The following is a 15,521-nucleotide window of genomic DNA, read 5'->3' as shown; positions in this document are numbered from 1 at the left end:
GCGTTGCTTGAATGGCCGTCTCATTTCTCTTCTGTCTATTGGTCTCGCACGCCAACTAATCGCCATTGACCCTCTCCTTTCACTACGCAAACAAGCCCTCTCGCGTTGTTTTCCTCCCTCTGGGAGTTAGTCATCTCCCCTTTTCGTTTTTTTCTTCCCCTTCCATCCTTTCGTTTACCCCTTATCTCCTTCATCATCCCGGGTTACCGTAGTACATAGTGTGGCGGCGCCTCTTTGTTCCCTCCTCTCCGTTTTTCTCTCCGGTCGTTTTGATTTGTTTTGACTGTCTGAGCCCCCACTAAAGCCGTTCGTTCTGCCCTGAGGCCAACGCAGGATGGCCGGGGCGACTGTCGTGCCGAGCGCCTCTCCTCCTGCTGCTTCTTCTGAAATGACTTCCTCAGTATTGGGCTTCGAGAAGGCGGGGCCTTCGCGCGCTGCTGCTGAAGAGACGTGGAAACGGCTTTTAAAGAGTTGGCGCCGCGAGGATACCAACACAAAGAAGAATGTACAGACGGGGGGAACAAGTGAGGGCTTGTGGCTCGCAATATGCCAAACCCTTTCAATCAGCAAGACATTAAACTATAAAGAGATGCAAGTGCAGGCTGGCTGCTGGATTGTGTGTGCTGCGCCTTCTGATGAGCAAAACGCGGTCTATGCTTTGCTGTCCTTTATTGTTTTGTTCGTATTTTAAGACAAACGGCGACAACAGAAAGCTCGGTCTGCTGGCTGCTTGCGGTGTCTGTGTGCTGCTGCAGGGGAAGAGGACTTGAGTACGAAATAATAATTGCTTACTTTCCCCCTCATCTTCTCCTATGTCATAAAGTCACCAGCATATCTGCACTCATGCAGGGCATGGGAGGCTGCCTGTAGCCATACATCTGGTGTATATGTCTGCATTATATATATGCATAGGTGCTATTATGTGCATTTAGATATGCATATATATATATGCATTATGCTATTATACGCATTTAGACAGCATATATATATATATATATTTGTACAAGCTGGTTTTTATGCACGCTAGGACACGCCTAGATATACATACAAATGCGCATGCATACAATTGTATGCTTGTGTGTGAAGTGCTCTTTTTTCGTTTTATCCCATTCCTCGAGTCTTTCTGTATGCAATCTATCTGCATATGGTGTTTGCGCTTTGTATTTTTGCATCTTTTGTTGAATTTACGTACACTCGGGTGTATTTGTGGTTTTGTTTTTCTGCATTTGTGTTTTTTGGTTTTCAGTTTTCTTTCAGTTAGATGTTGCGGCGGCGACAGCATTCCGCCATTCAGTGCCCGAGGCGATTTTACAGCGGCCTTTGCAGCTGCAACAGGAGGCCCTTTCTAATGGCGCGAGATCCGCAGTAGCAGCAGCAGCAGCAAATGCAGCAGCAACAGGTGTGGCGGATGCTGCAGCAGCGAATGGGGCAGCAGCAGTTCGCCCTCCCCCCAGCATTCTGACTGCCTCATCTCTGTCTGCAGCTGAGGCTGCGCGTGCTAACAGCACCTCCCCAATGGTTCGGCTCTACGGTGTAACTGCTGATGGCCGTTCGGTTGTTTGCAACGTCCACGGCTTCTTCCCCTACTGCTATGTGGAGTGCCCTGGGCCTCTTGCTGCAGCGATGCGTGCTGCTGCTCCTGCTGCTGGTGCTGGGGCAGGACAGGGCTGCTGCGGGTGGCAGCAGAATGCCGTCACCGAGGCACTTCGTGCTGTAATAGATGTACGCCTTGTGAAGTGCAGTTAGTTAGCCCTAGCCATTCATACCGCAAATTGCTGCCCTTCGTATGCTGGAGTCGATGTGTTTTACATTACTGCGCTAATCCATTACAAAGGGAAGGATCGTGAAGGCGCTTTTAAGGGTGTATTTGAATATGAGTTGTATGACCTTAAATATGAACGTACAGGCAAATATGGGTAATATTACGAATATGAATGTAAATACCAATGCCAGTATGATGTGGGTGTGGATATTAATATTCATACTGATCTGCGAATGGGCGTGAGTACAACGTGAATGCGAATATATGAATGCAGAAATATGAATGGGGCAGCCAAGTACAGCGGCGGCATAAGTACTCAATAGAATGCCAACGACAAATACACCTTAGTAGTAAATAAATTTAAATAATGAATGCACTCTAATATATATTTTGAGCTATGTGCCGCCGTTGTTCGCTGTTTTTAGGAGTATCTGCTGAAGAGCCATGCGCAAGGCAAAACCTTTGAGAAGCGAATCCTTGACGTCCGCGTTGAAGAGAAGGAGGTAAGCGCGAAAACAAATATTAATATCGATGTTAGTTAATATTACGACAAATTAGTATTCATATTTACCACTGGTTTTCCTAACAAAGCGAAGCAAAATGGTTAAAAATGGCCCCATTACAACAAGTAATGACGCTCATCCACATTCCAGCAAATAGAAATCTTTAAAGGAAAGGCGCAGCAAATAGAACGAACAGGATGCAAATCATGAAACAAAATAATAGAGAAAAAAGAAAGAAAAGAAGCCAATGCCAACCTATAAATAACTATGTTTATATATATTTCAGTTTTGTCTGAGTTGCGATGGGTAGTCATCGGTGGTATTGTGCGTTGACAGTATCCTTATGGAAACAGCAGCTTCAATAATAAATAAACCCGCAAACAAATCCAGAAAAAACTGCGACGAGTACAAACACCAGAGTGCCTTATACCCTTACCAACTCAGACAAAACTGAGAACATCCGCCAACAAATGGTTTGCTTGCGCTGATTTGTCGTTTGTTTCTGCTTATTGTTTGTTGAAAGGTATGTCTTGTGGCGTTTTTGCTGCAGTCTGTGATGTATTATTCTCCTTCGAAGTTGCATCAGTTTTTCTTTCGCGTGACCGCAGCTTCGCCTCAGTTAATCGGCAGCATCCGCAGCTTCATAGAAAGCGGCATTCGACTGCGTTTACCTGAGGGCTTTGGGGGGGCCGCCGGTGGTGGAGAGGCACTGACACTCCCCAGCACTGCCTTTGAGGCCAATATCCCCTTCGTTCTTCGCTTCATGGTCGACGCTCAAGTCACAGGCTGCTGCTGGCTTAAAGGTAGTCCTGCCGCGATGCAACGCAGCACAAGCAGCACAGCAACAACAACAGCAGCAGCAGCAGCAGGATCAGCAACAGCTACAGCAGCAGCAACAACTCGCTGAGTATAAAACCAACGGAGTTTCCGTTGGTGTTCGGTAGTATAGACAGGGCAAATGCACACAAGTGGAGATGAACGATATATATATGAGGAGTTGTAGACAAGTAGAGAAAGAGCCTTCTTGCAGTGACGCAGACATGGGGCAGCACTCTGTCTCTCTTTTGCTTCGCTTGTCTTTTATTCAAGTACTTTTTGGTTATTTCAATTTGTTTTCGTTTGCTTTGCTTTGGGGCATTGAAAAACTCCCTTCAGGGGCGGCTGGGTGGTTGACATGCCTCACTGTTCAGTTGCATCCTTGTAGATATATATATATATATTATATGTATATATATGTATATATGCGTATATAGATACAAATATACAGATACACGTATATAAATGCATATACATATGCGTATATACGCACCCAGATGCATGTACATATTGCCCTGGCTGCGGTTATCCCCTTTTTTCCTTATTTCGTGTAGTTGTTTTTTCTTGTTTTGAACGTCTATGTGTGGCTTGTTTCTGTATTTCCATTACTTTGTTTACTTCTTCTGCATTTGTTCGGTGTACGTACAGCAGTGCATTTGTGTGTGTGTGTGTGTGTGTGTGTGTGTGTGTGTGTGTGTGTGTGTGTGTGTGTGCGTGCGTGTTTGGTTGTTCTGCGCTGCAGCAAATAAAGGGAAGTACGTGGTGCGTCCCGCTTCTCTGAGGGAGTCGAGATGTCAAGAGGAGGTGGATATACACTACAATGATATCGAGGCCTTGCCACTGCAAGGAGAATATCAGTCCCTTCCGCCACTGCGGATGCTGTCTTTTGGTCAGCCGCTTCATCTGCTGTCTCCTTCGCCGTCTTCGTCTCTTTGTTTGTCTTTGTTTGTTCATGCATGGATACTGTCTCTGTTTCTGTCTCTGCATGAATGGGAGATCTTGCTGCATCCCGTGCTATCAAACCCAATTAGATAAAAGACAATAACTCGAGAAAAAGAAACATCGAAGCATGCTTCTCTTTAGTCTCTGTTTTGTTTTGTCCTCATTTCGTCTTGGGGGCCACGACTCACCCATTTATTGTTGGTCATTGGTTTATGTATTTTTTATTTACTCGTCTATTTGTCTGGCTCTTTCGTTTGATCTGTTTACATGTTCGTTTTCTCGTTCCACTATCCTTCTGATTTTTCTTCTATTAATTTGTCCATATTGTGTGCCTTTCCTTATTTTCATTTCTGCTGTTTTGTCTCGTCAGCATTGCGGCTTGCGTTTTCGTTTATGTTCTGTCCGTCTTCATCTCCTTTCTTGCCCGGTGTTTTGTCTCCCGTGCGTATTGCCTTTTTTGCTGCTTTCTTTAAACACGTTTCTTCTTGCTTGATCTATTTGTTGTTTTGTTGGGATGCACAGACATTGAATGCGTCAAGGCAACCGGTCAGGGTTTCCCTGAGGCGCAGGAAGACCCAGTAATTCAAATATCGTCAATTGTAGCGGAGCACCGGCGCGAGCAAACACACAAAGAGAAAGCAGCGGGAGCAGGAGCAGCAGGAGGAGCCGCAGCAACAGGAAGAGCAGCAGAAGCAAGTACCGGTGATGCTACAGAACAGCCGGTCTGTCGCGTTATATTTGCTCTGAATGAATGCGCTCCAATTGCTGGGGCTTGGGTATTTTGGTTTGAAGATGAGGCGGAGATGTTGATTAAATGGGCGGAGTTCGTTAGAGAGGTAAAAACGAGCGAAAGAACTTTTCCCTATTCCTTACTAAACTCTTCTCTTTCTTCCATTACCTCTCGTCTCTATCCCTTGTCTTTTATTATAGGCTTGCATGAGTCTTGTCTTGTATGATCTCTGGTCTCTTATTATCTTTTGTCTTTTATTACTTCTTGTCCTGTATTATCACTTGTTTTTCTTCATGTCTTACCTTTCTTTAACTCTTGTGTCTCGCTTTTGTGTATAGCTCTGTATGGAGTGCACAGCCCGAAGAACCGCACGGGCTTTAACTGCTGCGGACATGGCGTTGCAGTTGTGTGCATTGGGGTGTATATACAGGTCGACCCTGACTTTCTGACGGGTTACAACTGCATTAACTTCGATTTGTGTTATCTCCTCACGAGGGCAGCGGCCCTTAAGGCGGAAGGCGTCAACTCCCTCTCACGGCTGAAGGCGTTCGAATCCCGCATTTCTGATACCCGCTTCAGCTCCAGGTGCATCTCAGGCAAACGTTTAAACGCTAAACCCTGAATCCTAGACATTGGGGTCCACGCTAAGCTCTGATTGTCTCATGGGCAGGGTGTGCCCACGCCCTGCGTGTGGCGGGTTCGCCGGGTCTGGAGGACTTAAGGTTTAGAATTTAGGCTTTATTGCTTGTGTTTAGAGCTCTTGGCACGCACGACAACAAGGAGATACCGGTAGAGGGTCGCGTGCAGTTTGATGTATTGGAGCTTGTGCGGCGCGACTACAAACTGAAGAGTTATTCCCTTAACTTCGTGTCTTCTGAGTTCCTTAAGGAGCAAAAGGTCGGTACAGAATGAAGAATGAAGGAAGGCCGTTTGCTTGTTTGTTTGTTTTACATGTTTGTTTCTTCTTGGTTTTGGTGGGTTGGTTTGTTGTTTTGTTTGTCTTGCGTTTTTTGTTTGCTGTTATCTGCATTTGTTGCTTCCATAGTTGGGTACTGCCTCGCTGTCTTTTTTCGTTTGTGTACACATGGGTTCCTTTGTATGTTTCTTTTACATCTCATTTATCAGTTTGTTTTCTTCACGCCTTCCCTAGATGCAGCGCAGCTGTTCGGCCCGTTGGGGCTAACTCTAGGTTTGCGTTGTGTTGTCATGTTGTTGCGTTGCTGTTGCGTTGCTCTTTCCTTGCGTTACACCAGGAGGATGTGCATTACAGCATGATAGGGGACCTCTTTAGGGGCTCTCCTACAACTCGGCGCCGCATTGCGGTGTACTGCCTGAAGGACGCCCTGTTACCTCTTCGTTTATTGAACAAGCTGCTGTTTCTGTTCAACTATGTTGAAATGAGCCGTGTCACGGGCACTCCCCTAACCTACTTGCTCACGAGGTGTCTGTACACTTCAAACCAACCATACTTCTTTAGTAGCACTTCCTTGCTCAAACCCCCCTTCACAAGCAGACATGCAACACAGGTGCAGCAAACGACATCTGTGCTGCTTCGCATAGGGGCCAACAAATCAAAGTCACTTCCCAACTTCTACGCAAATGCAGACAGCTGCACTACCTCGTGCCCTCTGTCAAGGTAAACCCTATGCCTTAAACCCTTAAACCCTAAGCCCTTACGTACTTGCACAACGGACCCTTGCTGCCTCAACCGCTACAACATACACAGTAATTGCCCCAAGCCCTGGCAAACGCCGCCCTATTGCACAACTCTGGAGTCGTAGGGAATCAGCTTGCTGCAGCACTGAATATGAAATATTAACTGAGGGGATAGTGAAGCGTAGACCCCAGCGGGCTGCAACTCCACTGCTGCACCTACACTGCATCTCTTGAAGCCACTACACCAGCAGCACAAGAGCCGCTGCTTGCGTTTGCTGTTGCGCCGTTGAAGCTTATAGAAATGCCCGTTTGCATTTCAGTGTTTGCGTTGTGCTTGTCTTCTTCTTCACTTCGCGCCGGGTGTGTGATATTGTTCTTCTCTCTAACGCGTTTGTTCATTTGTTTCTTTGTTCATGTTTCTTTTGCCCATAGACTGTGCCAAACACACTCACCATTAATGCCTCGCTCTCACCAATTACTATATAGGTAAAATGGTTAATTCATTAATTAATGTCTTTATTTGCTCGTTAGATTTGTTACTCGTCTGTCTTGTTACCTGTCTGCAGCGGGTAGGCGGCGACCGCGATGATAAGTACGAGGGCGCGACGGTGCTGGAGCCTCTCAAGGGTTTTTATAATATGCCAATTTCAACTTTGGATTTTGCTTCTCTTTACCCTTCAATCATGATGGCTCACAACATCTGCTACAGTACTCTAGTCAAGGGAACGGACGTGCAGACGCTCCAACAGGACACCGTACGCTGCTTCTGCACACTTCGTAAATACTGCACGAAATAATAGATATTGAACGGAGGATAAAAAACAAGTGCACGCACACAATTTAAATTCCCAACACGCAGAAGTAAAGCACGCAACAGGATGGGAGGGGGATAACCGAGACGATGATGTTGCAGCTACGCTGGCTTCTGCTCTTGTTGCTGCTGCTGCTTTTGGTCCTCCACCAGCTGCTCTGTTGCTGCTGCTACGCTGGTGAAGGCTCTTGCTGGTGCTCTAGTAACTTTTGCTGCTGCCTTAAGGGTGCCCGTTGCTGGTGCTCTATTGGCTTCTGCTGCTGCTGCTCCAATAGTGTCTGCTGTTGCAGCTTCGTTGCTGCTGCTCGAATAACAGCTTTTGCTGCTGCTGCTGCTGCTGCATTTGGGTTTAATCTGCAGCTGACGCATACGACTAGCAGCCCTCGCCACACGTTTGTGAAGGCGTCAGTGCGTCGCGGTGTACTGCCGATGATTGTTGAAGAGTTGATTGCTGCACGGAAGGTGGCGAAGGCAGAGATGAGCAAAGCAGAAGACAAATTTATGAAGAGCGTTCTCAACGGCAGACAACTTGCACTTAAAATCACCGCCAACAGCGTCTACGGATATACTGGAGCTACGGTCGGATGATGCAGCCAGCCTTTCTCGCCCTTCTTCTTTGGTTGGCTTGTTGCTGTTTCGTCCTTGTCTTATCACTTCTTATTGGTGTTTTGTTGTTGTTGTTCTTCTTGTTAGTGCTGGTGTTCGTTTTGTTCCTGTAGGTGTTGGTGCTGTTGGCGTTGTTTGCATGTGATCGTGCTTGTTTTCCTCATCTGTATGTCTCCTTGTAGTCGATAAATAGATTTCCCTGTCTTTATTTTCAGTTGTAATTATGATGTATATTTTCTCAATATTTGCTTTTAGATGAGTTCATAGTGTTTTTCTCTGCTATGCTTGGTCCCCCTGTTTATGTTGTGCATCGAGCCGATTTCCCCTCCACTTTGTTGCGTTTTTCATGACACAACCGTCTTTCTGATGCGTTTGAGGTTTCGCGATGTTTGGTTTGTTTATATTTCATGTGGGTTCTCTTCTGTTCCGTTTCTTTTTGTGGTTGGCGGTGCAGGTGGGGGGACAGTTGCCGTGTCTAGAGGTAGCGACATCTATTACATGTTTCGGAAGAGATATGATTGAATATACCAAACGAAGAGTTGAAGAACTTTACACAAAAGCAAATGGATATGAACACAATGCAGTTGTTGTTTACGGTGATACCGATTCCGTGATGATTCGCTTCGGCACGAATTCAATTCAAGAAGCGATGAAACTCGGTAAGAGACGGTGTCTTTTATGATGTATATTTATTTATATTTGTTCGTGCCTTTATCGTCGTATTTCATTTATATTCTTATTTTTGCGTACTAACGTAGGAAAATTGGAAGCGGTGGTGGTTGGCTTCCTTGCTGTTTGCTTTATTACCTGCCCCCTGTCGGTGTGTTGTGTTTCTTTTGTTTTGTTTTGGTTTGTTGGTTTCATCGATTTTTGTTTTAGCTCCTCTACTAGTCTCTTCCTTGAATCTTTCCCCCCCTCTTCCTGCATTTCGCTTTCTATGTATTTGTTCATATAACAAACACCAAGCAAACACCGAACACGCTGACAGGCTGGGCTTTACCTCGCACCATCCGTCGGCGTTTCTCTTCTTGCTGTTGTCTGTGTCTTGTTGCTTTCTGCTGCTCCCCCCGTGTGCTCTTTTTCCTTTTTTCTAATCACAAATTGGTGGTGTTTTGTCCCGTCTTTGTGTGAGTTCATAATGGGCTGTGTCACTTGTCGTCTTTCATTTGTTTTGGTTGTTTCTTACAACTATTACCGCTGGCTTCGGTGTTGATTGTGGATGTTGTTTTATCTAGTGCGATTCTTGCTACTGCTGATTTACTTATAAATATCTTCATTACCGTCTTCATGGTCTTCGCGTATATCTCTGATTGTCAGGGCGGTTTTTTAGGCGTCGATACTGAGTTGTGCAACGGCGGTTTGCTACTATTGCCTGCATTCAAATATATCTTCAAAAATATGCATATATATATATATATGTACTCATGTTTCGTTTATTAAAAGCGGTATAGTGTGCATTACAAAGAGTATTTGTTACTGCTTTTCGTACTGGAAACGTCTGAGAGCTCTTATTTGCTGGTTTTCAATAATTCTTATTCTTATGGTTGTAAGCACTGCACCCCTGATTATACTAGTAGTAATTGGCACTATGTGGTTGTTTGGTTGTTTCTTTGTTATCGCCTTTCTTTATCTTCCTGTCTCCTTCACTGTCTCTAGTTTCTAGTTATTAGAATTTCTCGTTGGTGCAGTGACTGTCGTTTTTGTTGCTTAGGTCGTGAGGCAGCTAACAAGATAAGTGGGGAGTTCATAAGGCCAATAAAGTTGGAGTTTGAAAAGGTCTATTGTCCTTTCTTGCTGATGAACAAAAAGAGATACGCCGGCCTGTTGTATACCAACCCTACCCACTACGACAAAATCGATTCCAAGGGCATAGAAGTAAGTACTGTCTTTATCCTCATCTCCTTTGTTTTGCTTTTGTTTCCTTGACTTTGTTCTTCTTTTCTTCTGCTTCTGTCTCTTCAATTATGTTTGTGTGTGTATGCGCCTTTGTGAATATTTTCCAGTTCTTCTTTTCTTCCTCTCCTGTCTCTTCATCTGTGCTTTTTTAAATGTTTTTCTTTTTGCCGTTTCTTATCTTCCTTCCGTTGTTCGCGCTTGTGGCAATACTTGTTTGTGCCTCCCTTTTCCCTTTCTCTTGTGGTTATTGAATGCATCGTATCTGTGGTGTACCTGTTTCTGTATATGTTAGGTGTTCGTTGCTTCGTTTACAGTTATAAACCCTGAAGCTCGCCCCTAAACCCTTCTCCTTCCTCCACTTCTCTTGAATTGCTTGCTGGTCTTTGATTATGTATACTCTTTGGTATTCCACTTGGAGATTTCTTTCTTTGCTCATCAGATTTTTTTCCCTTTATTTATTCGTGTACTTAATATTTATACATATATATATGTAATCTCTATTGTTTATCTGTTGCGTTTTGCCTACTGTTGTAGACGGTGCGACGCGACTTCTCGATGCTGGTTCAAATAATGGTGGACACCGTACTAAAGAAGATGTTAATAGACAAAGATGTAGAAAATGCCAAGGCATATACACGCAACAAGATAGCCGAACTCCTGCAGGTGAACAGTTAAATGAATACTAATTAAATAAGCACGCAATAAATAAATTAACAAATGGTTGTTATATCAGCCATGACTAAGAATAACTACTAACTACACAGGCAGATAATAACCAAACAAAATACTTATACAAATGAATAATGACACAACAAACAAATAGTAGATCAGTAAACAGAGGCGCTTTGACCACCAACAGGGCATTCACTTGCAACGAGAGGCCCTTATAGGAAAGCAGCATATAAATAATCAACAGGTGTACGGGAACAAAGGAAGCGAAATAAATGAATCACTTAGTGAAAATTTATGTACATGAGTGTACGCGTTGATGGCGCAGACTAATGTACATAAATGCAAAGGAATGAAGGTAGAAGTAATAAGCCTCGCCCATGCAACTAGCAGAACACTGTGAGGGCAGGCAGCTGCACAACAACCAACACAACCAAACATTCATGCATACATATATGCATATACATATGTATGCATTTATATGCATATGTGTGGTTTAGAACAAGATAGACCTGAGTCTGTTGGTTCAAACAAAAAGTCTGGGAAAGTTGGATTACGACACAAAACTCCCTCACGTCGAGTTGGCGAAGAAACTGAGGAAGAGAGGTAAGGCGGGGTATTCTTTCTGACTTCTTTGAAGGCCAACTGCAAGAAAATAAACAAAATGAATACAACAGAACCACCAGCTGAAGGAAATATCTGTGCAGTGAACTCCATGGGGTCACAAGCGGCAAAATCAGTCCTTTACCTTATGCTCGCCCTTTCTTTGTGTTTTGGTCTTGCCTTCCAGTTTACTTCTTTGTTTATATTTCGTCCTTAATATTGGGTTATTTCTTTACCCAGTTATTCGCCTGCGCGTTTGTGCCGCTTCGTTTCTTATTTGCGAAATCCTTATGAACCACTCTTCGTCTGGCTTTGTTTGCAGGGACTACTAGATGTTTGTTAGCTGAGTGTATGTTGATATTGCCTCTCATTATTATTGGTGTTTGCTGTTTGTTTTCTTATGGTTTACACAGACCCCGGCACAGCGCCCAACGTAGGCGACCGAATTTCTTATGTGGTGGTTCAAGGGTCTAAGGGGCAGGCTCAGTACGAGAGAGCGGAAGACCCTTTGTATGTATTGGAAAACAATTTGCCAATCGACACGCAACATTACCTTGAAACACTTAAAGGGCCCCTCATGCGCATCTTTGAAGGCGTTATGAACGACCCGGAAAGCCTCTTCAGTCCGTACTAAGCACGCTCTTATCGCCTGTATATTGGCCTCGTTCTTTTTTGAATATTTATTTCCATTTTATTTCTATTTAGTATCCTTGCTCGTATTTCTCTTTTTTTACCGTGTCTTTCCAGTCAATCCTTGCATAGATATTAACACTTCTTTTCTTCTTTTTCGCGCTCTTGACCCTGTTCCCATTCTTCTAACAGCATCTGTTCTGATGCTTATTACCTCTCTCCTGTTCACTGCAATTGCCCTTAGAACAATAAGTATGACTCTCATGGTGCGTGTCTGTCGTTATTATTATTTGCTGTTGTTTGTGTTGGTTTTTTGCTTAGCATCCTCAGCCAGCAGGCAACACAACCCCCATTGGCCATAACCGCCAACCCCCATTGGCCATAACCGCCATTGTGTCTTTGTTTTTTCTTCATTCCTACTATTATCCATTATTATTATTAATACCATTACACCGTACTTTTGTATTATTGTTATTAGTAGTACTAGTATTAGTAATAGTAGTATTTCATATTTCGTGTGAACGCCGGTGTCGCTGCCAGGATTCCTTCGACCCTTTTTGTTCTCTTTTTGTGTTCAGTACGTTGTGCCATTTTCAGGCAGCAAGTGTAAATCTGTTTAGTGAGTTGTTTTAGTTATCTGTTGTATTTGTTTGTTTAGGCGGTCTCCACACACTGAAGAAGACCTTAACGGTCTCCAGCCAAGGAGCCATGTCGAAGTTCATAAAGAAAGGAGTCCAGTGCATTGGCTGTCGCGTTACGATTACTGAAGGGGCTCTATGCAAGCACTGTCAGGCGAAAGAGGGAACAGTAAGCCGATTTAATATGCTGCGAAGAAGGATTAAGGTGCATGGACAGCTTGAAGGCGTCATTGGGTTGTTGGGTGCTGTCGCAGTATTTTCATATATTGATATGCTACCATTCGTGCATTATGTATGAAAACATATTTATTTTTCTCTCCTTTATGTTCGCCTCTTCAGAGTGTGTACACTTGAGCATTCAGCTCACTATTTGCGTAAAGAAACCCCATATGGCACGTGCTGATATATTTTAATGATCATGTATCTCCTCAGCCACTAGCATCAGCTTTTTCTTCATACCAGTAACTGCTCCTCTGCCACGTTGTGTGGAATAATTATGTTTATAGTATTTGTGGCGTTTGTCGAATTCATCTTCTTAACTGAGGGTATTATTATTTTTTTATATGCCTTTAGACGCGTTTTCTCAATGCACGCACAAGGCGAAAGAATCTCCACTCCCAATTAATATACACTGTAGCTGCGTCGTCAAAACTGCGTGTGGTGATTCAATAGTATCTGAACGTGATTTTTTACTATGCAGTTGCATATCTCTGGCTGAGTGCACCACAAACAACCAGCAGCAAGTATATATATATATATATAATCACGCTTCTTTCTGTTAAAGTGCAAATGCCCATGATTATGCATTGCACTCTGCATAATACACGTATATAGATAAATACATAAATACATTTATATACATTAAGAAGGAAGTACTGTTTATGTTAACTGTTTATTTTGACTGTTTTGTGTTTGTTTGCTCTTCTGCAGATCGCTGCGGCGAAGGCGGCGGAGGTTCGGGCTTTAGAGAAGGAACATAACGCACTTTGGACAGAATGCCAGAGGTGAGGAAAAGGAATGCTTTTGTGTTGGCTTTGTCCTTATTCACGTTCTTGGTCTGACCCTTGTCATTATTATTGTCCTTTTTCGTGCTTTTCTTCAGATATATATATATATATATATGTGGAAAAAACGAAGCCTATTCTGTTCAGTGTTGCTTCACATTTTGTGTATGTTCCATTCTGACTGTTTATGTGTTTCTGTATATCAACATATATATATATATATATATGCATGCACATGTACATGCATATATACGTATACATTTCTCCTATTCCGTTGGATGCTTTGTGTATTGTAGAGTTTGTTTGTCTTCTGTACGGATTATGTTGGATTGCTTTGTGCTGTATCTTATTTGTGCAGATGTCAGGGTTCATTATTGCAAGATGTAATTTGTATTAATAGGGATTGCCCAATATTTTATAGGCGGGCGAAGGTAAAGAAGGAAGTGGGGGCGCTGGAGGCGACCCTTCAGCGGCTACACCTCTCGAACGACTGGTGACGGGCTAATAAGAAAAGGGCAGTTTGTTTTGTTTTTAAACCTTCTTTCCTCTCTGCAAATGTTTCCTAGTCCTAGTGTGGGGGAGAAAGATAAATGCACATTCTCGTTGTGTTGCTCTTCTTTCTTCTTTTCTTGCATTTGTCTATCGACTCAAGACGGAAGAATGGCGCCAACATCTTTGTTTATTCATCTTTTTTCTTCTGCTTTCTTATGCCTTCTTGCCCTGAGGCTTTGCGCAAAGCAAAAGTCTTGGGGGCACCCTTTAGCAATGTTCGCTCATCTCCGCAATAGAAACTACCATAGAGGTGAAAGCAATAGCCGGACAGGTCATATTTCTACAACTGTACAATTGATAATATATATTTTATATGTATAAATATATATATATTATTCTTTACATGTTCCGGTTGTATATGCCTGCTGAGGCTGTTCGTGCTGCGGCGGGAAGACTCAGCGACGCACTGAAGGCACGGGGGCCCCTATAAACACTGGGGGGCCCCCAATACAGGGGACCCGAGTACCCTTTTAGGGGGCCCCAGGGGCCCCCGAAACCGGTACTCTTTTTCCGGGGCCCCAGCGGGGCCTCTTGGTACCCCTGGGGCCCTTATATGTTTGCACATGGATATGGGGGTTAGAAGAAAGAATAGGGCGATAGGGGAGGCCAATGTGCAGTTTCACTGGCCGCTCCCCCAACGTGTATTTAATAAGATTTTGTCTTTGTTTTTGTTCCTTGTCGCTTTAGTATCAGTGGTTTGCCTCTAGTCATTTGTCTTTTTGCTAAGGCCTCTTTTTCTTTGGCTGTGCGGCTCTCCTAAAAATAACTCATAGGCCTTCCGTCTCTGTTCTATTTTCGAGAAAAAGGTGGTGGTTCGCTAATTGCATCAAACAACAAAAGGTTTATTGCCTTCCCCCTTTAGGGCTTAGGGTTTAGGGTTTGGGGCGGGCAAAAAAGCTACACGTTTTTACGCGTAGATAGAATATATTGGTTGATGCGGTGGAATCGAGACAGGTTTGCTTGCAAACATCCTTAAACCCTAAACCCTACAAAATAAAACGAGAGAGATCAGTGGGAAGAAGCATCTTCTTCACCCTCTCTCTCACATAGTGCCGGTCCACCACGACCCTGTAGAAATAAAGAAAAGAAATGAACAAATAAACAAGCAAGTAAGCAGCTAAACAAACAAATAGATAAGGCATAAAATAAACGAAAAGGCAAAAGTAAATATATTCCAATGCAGCGGAAGACATAACTTTGGAGGAAAAACAAGGACAAAGATATACGCGGTAGTACTTCATACCGAATAGAATGTTCAAGGGTTTAGGGTTTTAAGAGTGTAGGTCTTGGTGGAGGATTAGGATAGGGTTCAGGGTTTGGCGTTGAGAGCTTAAAGTTTAAGGTTTAGAGTGCGGGGTTGAGGCGATAGGGATTAGAGTTGAGGGCTTATGGCTTAGAGTTGGGGGTTTAATGTTGAGGGTTTAGAGTTTACGTGGTGCCTTGCGGCTGAAGAGCGGCGTTGAGATTTATATCCTCCAATACTCTGAACATCCAGAGGCAGTGAAGCCAAAATAAATTTTAAGAAGTAGACAACAAAGCAAATACAGAAACAACGACTGGAGCATAAAACAAAAAACAAAACAAAACGAATAAAACATAAAATAAACAAAATAAAGCGAGATAAATAAAACATAAAACAAAACAAGAAAACATGCGGCATTAAATGAGCCAAAACAAAATATATCCCGCATAAAACAAAGAGA

The 15,521-nt window shown here is 43.5% G+C and overlaps 1 protein-coding gene across 1 annotated transcript; it reads left to right on the top strand.

Moving 5' to 3' along the window:
- Positions 1-334: 334 nt before the first annotated feature.
- Positions 335-13,763, top strand: EAH_00001440 (DNA polymerase delta catalytic subunit, putative; the record flags this gene model as incomplete). Its single annotated transcript, XM_013395226.1, has 23 exons — positions 335-524; positions 693-770; positions 1,247-1,741; positions 2,216-2,265; positions 2,816-3,068; positions 3,824-3,970; positions 4,546-4,859; positions 5,184-5,338; positions 5,509-5,650; positions 6,007-6,098; positions 6,359-6,389; positions 6,976-7,164; positions 7,581-7,799; positions 8,281-8,485; positions 9,538-9,701; positions 10,257-10,385; positions 10,892-10,997; positions 11,408-11,617; positions 11,742-11,890; positions 12,165-12,201; positions 12,283-12,431; positions 13,193-13,266; positions 13,625-13,763. 23 exons carry the CDS (start codon positions 335-337, stop codon positions 13,761-13,763), a joined length of 3,717 nt encoding a protein of 1,238 aa, XP_013250680.1.
- Positions 13,764-15,521: the final 1,758 nt, after the last annotated feature.

Source organism: Eimeria acervulina, genomic scaffold (genome assembly GCF_000499425.1).
Source record: "Eimeria acervulina Houghton genomic scaffold, Eah_scaff5, whole genome shotgun sequence".
Lineage (NCBI taxonomy): Eukaryota > Apicomplexa > Conoidasida > Eucoccidiorida > Eimeriidae > Eimeria > Eimeria acervulina.
This window is presented reverse-complemented; position numbering and strand designations above follow the sequence as displayed.